The 13,566-nt window shown below is 35.4% G+C and overlaps 1 protein-coding gene across 1 annotated transcript in view; it reads left to right on the top strand.

Annotated features, from left to right (window-relative positions):
• The first annotated feature begins 1,353 nt into the window (after nt 1-1,353).
• LOC149564667 (universal stress protein PHOS34-like) overlaps nt 1,354-13,566 on the top strand; it is a 29,215-nt gene continuing 17,002 nt past the window's right edge. Inside the window, exon 1 of the mRNA XM_089818223.1 lies at nt 1,354-1,751. Within this exon, the coding sequence (XP_089674349.1) occupies nt 1,583-1,751 (169 nt within the window). The 5' untranslated portion in view covers nt 1,354-1,582. The remainder of the gene's footprint in view (nt 1,752-13,566) is intronic.

Genomic DNA, 13,566 nt, shown 5'->3' with positions numbered 1-13,566 from the left:
ATCTCATATCCTCTTATTTGTACAAATCACGAGGTTAAAAAAAATGTTATGAATGGTGTAATTTAATAGGTGAAAAAATTTGCATATAATGATGGTTAAAAACCACCTCAACTTCTCTTATTGTTTTGTTCAACTTAAAAACTACATAGGTCTACCTTGAGACCACAACAATCCAACTAATGTACCCATAACTCCAATGAGTCGTAGAAATCATCATCAAAGACCACTAATGATTGCATGGGCCTTAAAGATACACAAATAACAAGGGCTTAAACTTCAAAGAACAATAATCAACATTACAAACATTGGCCAACAAGGGTTGACATTCGTAGCTATTTTAAGTGTTCGTGAGCTTATAGGCCTTTGCATACACACTCCTTTCACTTTTGAAATCTATATGTACACATTCAACAGTGTTTATATGTTGCTCAATGGAAAGAAAAGGTAGCATGGTCAACAAAATTATCTAATACAACTTCTTCAAGCAACACACTTTAGCTTCAAGTGCTCCAGTTTTGTTTCACAAGTTAACATGATTTTTAAAACAATACATAGGTTTAATCAACTTTGCTCTCTTTATGTTCCGTTTAAGAATCAACATCGTTTATAATTTTCCACCCATGTAAATTGATCTATACTAACAAGTTCTTTTTCACTACCCCCGTTAGAGCTCTTTCTCTTTACATAGATGACCTCAAACTATCAAATTGTTTTATAGTATTTATTCTAGAACATGAATTGTTTAACAATAACTCCACTTTTGCAAACACAAATTCAGGGTTTTAATATGTCAAATTTCTAAATATTGTTCACATCCATGCTATACATGCTAAACATTATCCTATTATACAAAATTTAAAATACTATTCCTTCACAATTAATTTTCTTATTATTTCTACTTTACATCATTAGAAATGCGCTTTCTTTACATTCATTTCAAAATTCACATTTACACTCTCCTTCTATGCCTATTCAACATATTCATTACACTCCATGATGTAAGTGCTAATTATTGTTGTTATTTTTTATACAATGACCTCCTTTAGTTACCCTTCACCTTCAAAATACTTATTATCAACATTATTTTATGGGTGAATTGCAACTAAAAGAGCACTCCTCCCCATGCCTATTCAACATATTCATTACACTCCAATGTAAGTGCTAATTATTGTTGTTATTTTTTTATTTTTTTAATGCAATGACCTCCTTTAGTTACCCTTCACCTTCAAAACGCTTATTATCAACATTATTTTTATCAGCATTATTTTATAGGTGAATTGCAACTAAAAGAGCACTCCTCCCCATGTGTAAGCAACTACATTAGAAAACGACTCCAATCCTGATTACAATTTTATTATCCAACACATTCTCTTCCACCATTAATTAGCCCGAATACAAAAACAGTGCACGTGAGTGAAGACCCACTAGAATTAGTCTGGGAAAGCTTGAGAAGTTTCTACATTTTTGTGGTTCCTCAAAGAAGAAGAAAACAGATTCTTATATAGAAGATACCCACCTTCATAAACCATGTAGAAATTGAGAAAATCACCGAGTATAGTCAATTAATTCGAAGGATTCTACGATGGAAGCTGACAAGGAAAGAAGGATTTTAGTTGCAGTGGATGAGACAGAACAGAGCATGTATGCATTGAAATGGGCTGCTGATAATCTAAAGTTGAGTTCTACTGATACTCTGATTCTCTGCCATGTGAAGCGCCATCCTGTGACTTACGGAGGTGCTGGAGGCCCTGGTATGTGAAAATTTCTGACGCATAAATGTTTTCTTAGTACGTGTTATGCTTTCAGTTTTCTCTGGCTAATTTTTATTTTCACTTTTATTGAAATTGAATTGTTTTAATTGTTGGTGTGGTCTATTCTGTAGAATCTAGCCATCAATTAGAGATGGAGGGTTACAACATTAAAAAAATTGTGAAAAAGTTCTACGAACAAAGAGACATGTAAAAAGTAGGGTTTCCACAAGAAATACATATGTATATATTTTATAAATGCTTTGAAGGACTTTTGAAATATAAACATCAGAGATAAGGGTTTGAGACCTCATAATGACAAGAAAAACATAATGACTCTACACCCTAGCAGCATAGGACTCCTTAATTAAGCTTTTGGTTATGGGATTTTCAAGTACAACTGAGTGTGTTAGTTGTTGGAAGTGGATGCTGTTCTTGGAGGGGGGGGTGAGTCAGAACAGCAAGCTTCTAACAAGTTTTAATCATTTAGTACAACATTGAAATACCAAATATAACTTTCACTTCAATATTTTATTTAAGAATGATTGACCATAAACTGAAACATAACTCTCATTTCAAAATAAATAATCGTGAATGGAAACTTAGCCAATCAAAGGAAATATTACAACTCACAAAAGATATACAAGATTTGTGCCAAGTGGGAAACCCTCGAAAATTTTACGGTTTCGTCATAGGGAAAAAAACCACTCCATAACCTGTAGCTTTATTGAGTAACAAATCCTTTTACAACAGCAGCTTCAACTACCTGACCCTTCTTTCTCCCTTTTACAAATTGCTTACACACACAATTGCATGTTGCTTATACATACATTTATGTGTATAACCAATCTTAAAATTTGCTTTCAAAGTTTCAGTTATGTATTTCAAACATACATAAAGAAATATGCCTCTCACTTGCATTTTCTACAGACACATTTCCTTATATAGGAAGGTATGATATACAGTAAAATCTGTTACAAGAACTGTTCGCATTTGAACAGTTGAGAAACCATTTGAGATAATACGTTTAACATCTCTGTAATGTATTAGCACTCTTTCAAAACTGATTTTTTTAATAAAAAAAAATCCTTTATAACTGCTGTTCGGAACCAGAAAAAACTGTCTCAATAACTGATATAATGAATGATAGAAATTGCCGCAATTTATATGTTCCCAGAATCATGAAATCTCCTTAAAACTTTTTTTTTTAACCGCATGCAGCAACAAGTGAATCAATCTTCTTGTCATTTTTATATTTTCACAGTATGCCCACAAATATTTAAAAAAAAAGATGCATACCTTATCATAGTGTAAAAAAAATCATTTCCATACCAGACATAGAAGCAACGATTACTCAGGAGAAAATATTTTTCTTTTTCCTTTGGACTCCATCTTTGTAGAAATATTGCAAAACCTCAGATTCTTCGCAGACGAAACACATAAACCACAACAGCTGAATATTAACTTGCAAAGAGAAACCTAAACAGGTAGGCTTGCTGAAGATATCCATAGAGAGAACATCAAAAATGACTTTAATGTTGTTACTTTGCTGGGAGATGCATCAGATTTACCTAAACAAAATATGTATTTTTCCATAGCAGTCAAAACCCTGTTAGGGTTGAAGAAAATGATTAAAATGAAGTCTCTTTTCTTTCTGGACAAAATATTAATGCTGTTAAGAAAAATATAATTCTTTGAAGTCCACCATACTGAGCCAACAAGTGGCTGTATCACACCCAAATGAAATAACTCAAGGTCAAGTATTGTTTTAATCATGGGTTTAATAGAATATGTGTGCAAAGAGCATATGCAATGATGTGCCATCATTTAACCTTTATTGCTGTTGGTAAAGTGGCCTTTAGACAACTGGCATCAGATATTCATAAGACAATGTGCCAGCACTTGAAACCGTGCATCAAGGACAAACAAAAGTCCAACAAACTCCCCGATTTGTCCTTGAGGCAAAATTATTTGTTCATTTTAAACATTTCAACTGAATCATAGTCATTTACAAAAAGATGCCAAGAGCCAGAAATAATATACTAAATACCATGCTCCAAACTGTCACTGTTACTGAAACCTGTACCTGATCTTGTTTCAGGAAAATTGTCACTGAAAACCTGTACCTGTTACTAAAAAAAATTATAGTCACCACAAAATATTCTCCCCTATTTTGCATCAAGGACCAAAAAATGATTATGCAGATAGAAATATTGTAACACTGCTTTTGTACATTTGATATGTCTAAATAGGAGCAGAAACCTATATCAGACTCCCCAAAAATTAGAGAATTAGTGCAAGAGAGATTAAGAAATAACTCCTAACCGTGCTTGGAATTGCTCAAAACTATCTCGAGAGAAAGGTTTTGTACAAATATCTGCAACTTGTCATTGAGTTGGAACATATACCAACTGAAACTCATTATCAATGACCTTATCAAGAAGAAAGTGAAGTTTCACAGCAACATGCTTGGTTCTAGAGTGTAAAACAAGAATTTTACTTAACTGAATGACACTCATATTATCAGACAAAATGGTGATAGGTTTTGAAACTTGAATCCCTAAGTCAGATAATTGATAATCCATCCGAATCAGCTAAGTACAACATGTTGTAGCAGCAACAAATTCAGACTCGCAAGTAGATAATGTAACACAATCTTGTTTCTTGCTATGCCAGGAAACCAATCGGTCACCAAGAAAGAATGCAGCATCACTAGTGCTCTTTTTATCTTCAGAACCACCCCAATCTACATCTCTATAACCAAGTAGAGTGAAATCATCATTATGTGGATACCATAAACCAAAATCAAGAATACCTTGAATATACTTAAATATTCGATTAACAACATTAAGATGGGACTATTTTGGAGCAGATTGAAACAGAGAAACCATACAAATTGCTTGAATTATTTTATGTCTAGAAGTAGTAAGATACAAGAGACTGCCAATAATGGATCTGTATGCAGTTTGATTAACTGAAGCGGAATCATAATTTTTAATCAGTTTGCAACCCGTTTCCATAGGTGTATTAACAGGTTTACATTCAGTCATGTTAAATTTCTTCAACATTTCTTTAGCATATTTAATTTGAGACAAAAATAGATCATGTTCAAGTTGTGAAACTTGCAAACCAAGGAAGAATGTAAGTTCACCCAAAAGTGACATCTCAAATTTAGATTCCATGATGTTATAGAAATGTTTTGCCAATTCATCATTAGTGGATCCAAAAATAATATCATCCACATAAATTTCAACTGCTAAATATCATCATTGACAACTTTAACATATAAAGTGCTCTTTGCACTGCCATGAGAGAAACCATTTGCAATCAGATGTTTATCCAGCTTGGAATACCAAGCTCTAGGAGTCTGTTTCAGACTATATAGTGCCCTTTTAAGGCGATACACATAATTTGGTTTATTAGAAGATTCAAAACTTTCTGGCTGTTCCATATAAACTTTCTCTTCAAGATAGCCATTTAAGAATGTTGTTTTAACATCCATTTGATAAACGGTGAACCTTTTATAACTAGCATATGCAAGAAATTTTTTAATAGGTTCCATCTCATGTCCCCATTTTGGAGGCAATTTGATTTAATTAATTTAATTAATTAGGTTGTCCAAAATAATGAAAATTTTATGAGGATGATTAATTAATTATTTTAATTAAATAAATAAGTGGTATTAAGTTAATTATTTATAAAGTTATCAAATAAATAAATATTAAAAGGTAACTTTATATTTAATTAATTTAATAAAGTGACTTGAATTATAAAATATTTTATAAAGTCACTTAATAGATAAAATAAAATAATGTTCTAAAAGCTTCTGGAGAAAGTGGAGGAAAAAGAATAAATAGGCACTCCGGGCTTCATTCTAATCATCCAGACTTGTTGTTGTTGATGTTGATGTTTGTTGATGTGCATTGTGGAGCCTAGGGTTTCTGCAATAGTCACAACTGGCCATTGAGAACGAAAACTCTCAATTGGTACGCAATTTTGAGGGTGTGAAATATCACTTGAATTATTGCAGCTGGGAGGAAGATAATTCAATCTTCTATTTGTGCTACATTGAAAAAAAATATTTGAGTACAAAAAAGCAGGCCGAAAAAGCAGTCCAAAAAAGCAGAACCAAAAAAAGCAGGCGGAAAAAAGCAGACCCGAAAAAGCAGGCGGAAAAAATAGTCCGAAAAAAGCAGCTCCGAAAAAAAAGCAATCCGAAAAAGCAATTCGAAAAAGCAAAACGGAAAAAGCAAATCCGAAAAAAGCAAGTGGAAAAAGCAGATCGGGAAAAAAGCAAGCAGAAGGGGCAGCATTGAAGGAAAATATTACAGCCATCCACAATCAGGTTCTTCACTTCTCATTTGGCATATTTTTTGAGAAATGTCGGTTTTCAGCTGAGTATCAAATATAACTTCAGCACTTCACTATTTCATATTGTACTTGTCTTTGTTTGCCATTTGGCATTATTGGTATCAAAGGAAGGCTAGGATTTTGCAATTGAAAGAGCATTGTAATTTTTAGACTAACTATATTGCAAGCCTAGAGTTTGATGATCAGTTTATTAGTTTGCATTCCAATTGTTTGACAAAATATCAATTGGTTGTAAGTGCATTAATGCCATGCTAGGTTGCATCCAAAGTATTTGTCATAATCACTAGTTGCTGTAGCTGCATATTGCAAGTAGTTAAGTCTCATAGTTGTATTGAATATTGTCAAAATTAGTTGCACATTCATGTTTGGTCATTGTTTAGACAAATCTGGAGTCTTTTGTAAGCATTCTCTTTGATGCAAATCGAAACAAGAGTTACTGCAGCAATTTGAAAAGTTATATCAGTCATATGACCCCTTGTATACAAAGTGTTTGACAAAATTCTTCGAGCCTTCAATCAGCATTTTGAGATCAAAATTGAGCAGGATTATTTCAGTGGTATCAGAGCTTGCTTGCAAAGTGTTTGACGAAATGTCAAACCACTGAAGTATAAAGATTTTTGGTGTTGGAAGAAGTTATAACCTATTGGGGTTATTACAGTGGTATCAGAGCGGTTTTCTTGCCATCCTGTGGGGTGAGAACCGACTTACATGAGTGATCAACACTCTACTTTATCCAGAATGGACAGGTACAGTACAAAGTCTCTGAGGACACAATCTTGGACAATTGATAGACACAGTATCAAGAGTCGGAATTGTGGAAAGGATGGCTATTCAGACATTCGAGATGAACTTAGGAAAATAAGGCATAACATGTCTGAACTGTTGGTTAAGCACCACCGCATAAATGACAGGCTGTCCGACCCAGCTAAGGTGGATAAGTTGACTGGATTGCTATTTGGCAAATCTTCTCGCAAAGCATTGACTGATATAGTGAGAGATGTTACTAGGAACCTTAATGAGGAGTTCGAGAAACAAGTTTGCAACCAGTCAGAGGTTTCAGTTCAACAACAGGAAGAAGTGGTGAAGGATATCACGCTGATGGATAGTAACTGTCAACTTGGTACTCAAGTTGAGACAGTTGTATACAGGTCGTCAGAGGGTGATGTCACAGGTACTCGGGATGGTTTAGTTCCAACAGGCAGTGACTACAACGTAGTGGGTTCAGATGATGATTATGAGGATGTTGTTGTGCATGATGGTGATATACTTGGTAGAAATGAGCAGACATTGAGCATTCATGACTTTGCTGAGAGAGAGTACCAGGCACAGATAGATGCTTCGTCACATGAGGTTGAATTTGGTAGTACTTCACATGATTTTTCCAGCCAGCTGAAGGTGAGCGAAGATAGTATTGTGACTTCATTATCTCATCATGATAGGATGCGAGATATGATAGAGGATCACATTCAGATGATTCAGTTACAGGGTAGACATAAGGGAGTTCAGGCAAAGTCTTCTTGTGTTGACTTACAGGCGATTAGGGAAGGAATGGGAACGATGAAGTTGAGTTATTTACATCTTCTATCAGATCATGACCATCTTCTTAGCCTTGTCAGAGACTATTCAGATGCCTTGAGGAGGAAGGAGGAGGAAGTTGACAGGCTTTCTCGCGAGCTTGAGGACACTCGAGCTTCTTTGGTGAATACTCCATTGGCATTACAGGACTGGAGAGACATGGGGATAAGCATGGCATGGAGTTGAGTTTAGTTTCATCTTGCACTCCTGATACTCAGCTTTCTGCAGTAGGCTGATCATATGTGGTCGTTGATAGTGTTGTGAGTTCATCTTGCATTCACATCCAGGATACAGGGACAATATCAGACAGTTATGTGGAGTTAGTTGGTACTAGTCATATTGCTCAGGTGAGGAGTTTGCTTGAGTTACTAGCTAATTCTAGTTTATGGATATGGACTCGAGATTGTTATATTGGCGTTTGGGATTCAGTTGACTGGAGATCATTATCACTTTTTGGTAGCAGTGATTGTTTGGGTGATATCATGGATTTGATTAGCAGATTGCACGGTGTTGTCTTTTCTTGTGCCAGCAGCTTGTCCGATGTTGGTATTAGTTTTTATACACCAGTGGTGGGCTTTGTTCATATATCCAGTCGACCATTCTTGTTGGAATGTGTTGATGATCTTTCATATTTGGCAGTGTGTACAGATGAGTCCCAGGATCATATTGGCATTGATGACATTTGGGAGGATGCAGTGGGCAGTTTTGAAGACTTAGTTTCTTTGGCAGTTTCTTGTGGTACAGAGGAGTTGGAAAATAGTGCTACAGTTTTTGATACTTTGTATGTTGATATGAGCTTTGGAGTTGATTCGTAGGATATGGATGGTAATACTCTAGAGACCAGTAACTTTGAAGATACTCCTTTAGACAGTGCGTCAGAGGAGGTTTGTAGGAGACAGTCTAGCCAGTGCCATCATGTGTCCAGTCAGTTGAGAGTTAGTGAGCTAGACATTGCTATCGCTTGTCAGCATTTCGATGCTGCTCGTCAGTTGTTAGCAGTTTATGGATGGGGTTCTCCTACTAGTGATGAGCAGGGAGGCAGTTATTTTTCCTTGACAGAGATTCACTCTTTATGGGAGGCTATTCGGATTCTGAGACAGAATTATATGTAGCTGGTAGCCGACAAAGATTATCTTATGCAGTGGGGGAGTACAGCATATGATGCATTATTGGCCAAGGAAGATGAGGTGAGTGAGCTTACTCAGCAGCTCGAGGTGACTTCTGAGATTCTTGAGAGTACATAGTTGGCTTTCAAGGAGTCACAATTTCATTTGGCTAAGGTGACCGTGAAGTTAGAGCGACTGCAGTCTTTACCAAATTCTGTACAGTCACAAGCTGTGGTGTCTGGTGATTCGAGGATGTCCATGGTCGAGATTGACAGTGGAGATGGGGATGCATCCATCCTTGATACTAACATTAACATATCGGGTTCGTTACCACTAGAGTCAGGTTCAGTTGAGTTGGGTGTTGTAGCAGATTGTTGTGGTATGCCTAACATGGTGGTGGCCTCTAGTACTGATGGCACAGAGACTAGAGATGTTGTATCAAAGATCATGTGTGATGTTGGTGAGCGGGCAGTTGGCATGGTTCTTGCTAGTAATTCTACTCCCTTGGCGATGTCTTCGAAGGTAGTAGTCAGTTGCAGCTTGGTTAGTGGTCGATTGCAATCTGAGCCATTGACTGAGATTGGCGCATTCTATCGGCATTACACTGTGAAGTATGCTTATCAATTTACCTTTGATGACCATGTTGATGAGATGATACAGAGATGTACTTTGGTTCCTAGTGCTTGTCATCAGTTATGGGACGGTTTGATGCCTCGAGATGAGAGTTGTGATGGGCATGACATGGCGATAGGTTTTGCGGTTGACAGCTTGATAATACATGACTTAGAGCAGGAGTTTGGGAGTGATGCTTCAGCGGTTGTAGTTATTGATTCTACTCCTTTGGCTATGACATCTCCTGACTTAGCTGGTGATCAGTCACAGTGGGTTGTATCACTTGCTCATGGTGAGCTATTGACTGAGGTTGGTTCTTTTTATCAGCATTATACTGCAGGGTATGTACATCAGTTAGCCTTTGATCTTTGTGTTGAGGAGTTGATGGCAGGCAGATTTGGTTTGGGCTCTATTTCTTGCTGTTTATCTTGTGATGTCTTTTCGCCATCAGCAGTGCATGGGAGTTATGGTTATGAAACAGTGGCCGTTGATCTGTAAAGTTGTGTTGACTGCAGGAGTTGTACAGTGTGTGGATTCTCCATGCTTGGTACAGTTTCATTCGGGAGCGTTCACCATTGTTGCAGAGTTGGATTGTACATTCTGTATAGGCCAGTGGGATGCGTTGATGGTATTTATTGTGTTGGTAGTTTGATTTGTCCACTTTACTTGGGTTTTGATTTTCTAAGAGTTTGTGTCTCGTGGGTTTTTGACTATGGCAGTTGTGATTTTGGAGTTTGGTTGAGCTATAATTGTCAATTTGATTATGGATTCCTCTTGGTTATATTGCAGAGGATATTGCAGGCCCCTGTGTTGATTGATAGCAATATAGTACATGACTACATTTGGGATCTAGGCGAATTGATTGGTTTATTGTTCAGCCATTGCTTGGGTACAAGCAATTTTAGGAAGGGTGGACTGTCATGTCCCCATTTTGGAGGCAATTTGACCTAATTAATTAAATTAATTAGGTTGTCCAAAATAATGAATATTTTATGAAGATGACTAATTAATTATTTTAATTAAATAAATAAGTGGTATTAAGTTAATTATTTATAAAGTTATCAAATAAATAAATATTAAAAGGTAACTTTATATTTAATTAATTTAATAAAGTGACTTGAATTATAAAATATTTTATAAAGTCACTTAATAGATAAAATAAAATAATGTTCTAGAAGCTTTTGGAGAAAGTGGAGGAAAAAGAATAAATAGGCACCCCGGGCTTCATTCTAATCATCCAGACTTCTTGTTGTTGATGTTGATGTTTGTTGATGTGCATTGTGGAGCCTAGGGTTTCTGCAATAGTCACAACTGGCCATTGAGAACGAAAACTCTCAATTGGTACGCAATTTTGAGGGTGTGAAATATCACTTGAATTATTGCAGCTGGGAGGAAGATAATTCAATCTTCTATTTGTGCTACATTGAAAAAAAAATACTTGAGTACAAAAAAGCAGGCCGAAAAAGCAGTCCAAAAAAGTAGGCCGAAAAAGCAGAACCAAAAAAGTAGGCCGAAAAAAGCAGACCTGAAAAAGCAGGCGGAAAAAGCAGTCCGAAAAAAGCAGCTCCGAAAAAAAAGCAATCCAAAAAAACAGTTCGAAAAAGCAAAACGGAAGAAGCAAATCCGAAAAAAGCAAGTGGAAAAAGCAGATCGGGAAAAAAGCAAGCAGAAGGGGCAGCATTGAAGGAAAATATTACAGCCATCCACAATCAGGTTCTTCATTTCTTATCTGGCATATTTTCTGAGAAATGTTGATTTTCAGCTGAGTATCAAATATAACTTCAGCACTTCACTATTTCATATTGTACTTGTCTTTGTTTGCCATTTGGCATTATTGGTATCAAAGGAAGGCTAGGATTTTGCAATTGAAATAGCATTGTAATTTTTAGACTAACTATATTGCAAGCCTAGAGTTTGATGATCAGCTTATTAGTTTGCATTCCAATTGTTTGACAAAATATCAATTGGTTGTAAGTGCATTAATGCCATGCTAGGTTGCATCCAAAGTATTTGTCATAATCACTAGTTGCTGTAGCTGCATATTGCAAGTAGTTAAGTCTCATATTTGTATTGAATATTGTCAAAATTAGTTGCACATTCATGTTTGGTCATTGTTTAGACAAATCTGGAATCTTTTGTAAGCATTCTCTTTGATGCAAATCGAAACAAGAGTTATTGTAGCAATTTGAAAAGTTATATCAGTCATATGACCCCTTGTATACAAAGTGTTTGACAAAATTCTTCAAGCCTTCAATCAGCATTTTGAGATCAAAATTGAGCAGGATTATTTCAATGGTATCAGAGCTTGCTTGCAAAGTGTTTGACGAAATGTCAAACCACTGAAGTATAAAGATTTTTGGTGTTGGAAGAAGTTATAACCTATTGGGGTTATTACATTCCATTCTCGCAATTGGTGTAAAAGTTTTACCAAAATCGATTTCTTCTTGTTGAGCATAACCTTTACATACAAATTTGGCTTTGTTTCTTACCACTTTACCATCTTGATTCAATTTATTTTGAAACACCCATTTTCCACCTATGATATTCTTGTCATCAGGTCTAGGAACAAGGTCCCATGTTTTATTTTTCTCAATTTGATTTATTTCATCTTTCATAGCATTCAACCAGCAAGAATTTGTTAGTGCTTCAGTCACTGTTTTTGGTTCAAAATCTGATATCAGACAGAATGTTCAGCAATATGAGCATGCTCATCTGTTTTGGCTTTTCTTCTAGTTAGAATCCCTCCTATTACGTCTCCAATGACTTAAGACTCGGGATGTCTTTTAGCAATGCCTGGATGGAGTTTTAGTCACTTTTAGATTAGTATTTGTTATTTTAGGATTTGAACAACTTTCTTCTTCGTTTTCATCAGGTGTATCTAAATCAGCATCATCTGATTTTTTATCGTCAGATATGGTTTTTGTTCTTTGAAAAGAAATATTTTCAAGATCATCATTATTATTGCTGTGTAAAAATGAACTTTCATCAAACACTACATTTATAGCTTCTACAATCTTATTCAATCTTTTATTGTAGCATTTAAAAGCTTTACTATGTGTAGAATACCCAAGGAATATTCTTTCATCAGATCTTGTATTAAAACTTTCCAAAGAATCATTGTCTTTTTTAATGAAACATTTACGGCCAAATATTTTAAACTTTTTTACATTTGCTGTTTTGCCATTCCACAACTCATAAGGAGTATGAGCTGTCCTTACTCTTATTTGAGCTCTATTTAAAATATACACAGCTGTATGAACAACTTCTTTCTAGTAATTGTTAGGTAATTTGGCTTCATTCAACATAGTTCTGGCCATTTCTTTAACAGTCTATTTTTTCTTTCCACAACACCATTTTGCTGTGGTATATGGGCAGTTGAATACTACTTCTTAATGCCACGTTTCTCACAATATTCAATGAATTCCTGAGAGGTGAATTCACCACCTCTATCTGACCTCAAACACTTTAATTTCAAATTTGTTTCTCTTTCCACCATTTTCCTAAGGACTTTAAAACGATTGAATGCTTCACATTTGGTTTTCAGGAATGTTACCCAAACTATTCTGGAATAATCATCTACAAACAGCATGAAGTATTTTTCACCATTCAAGGATGGAGCTTTAGTTGGTCCACATAAATTTGTATAGACAAGTTCTAATGGCCTGTTTGATAGATATTCTTTTGTTTTGAAAGATACTCTGGTTTGTTTTCCTTTTACACATTCTTCACAAATTTTGTCTAGTTTACTAATCTGAGATAATCTGCTGACCTTATTCTTACTAATTGTAGTAATATTATCAAAGTTTAGATGTCCTAGTCGTTTATGCCATAACCAATTTTCTTCAACTTGACTCACTAGACAGGTATTAATTAACAAAGATTCTTGAACTGTAGAATCAATTAAATTGTAAAGATTTCCTCTTGTCCTTAGACCACTGACAATAAGTTCATTTTTCTCATCTTTGATTGAGCATCCTTGAGCATTGAAAGAAATTGAGTATCCACTATCACAAATTTGACTAACACTTATAAGATTATGTTTTAAACCTTCTACATAATACACATCATGAATAGGTGTTTCTTTATTAAGTATTATTGAACCACGACTTGTAATATGTGCACCTGAATTATCTCCAAAACAAACAAATCCTCCA

Source organism: Cupressus sempervirens, chromosome 3, assembly GCF_028749045.1.
Source record: "Cupressus sempervirens isolate cs-2001-9-10 chromosome 3, ASM2874904v1, whole genome shotgun sequence".
Taxonomy (NCBI): domain Eukaryota; kingdom Viridiplantae; phylum Streptophyta; class Pinopsida; order Cupressales; family Cupressaceae; genus Cupressus; species Cupressus sempervirens.
This window is presented reverse-complemented; position numbering and strand designations above follow the sequence as displayed.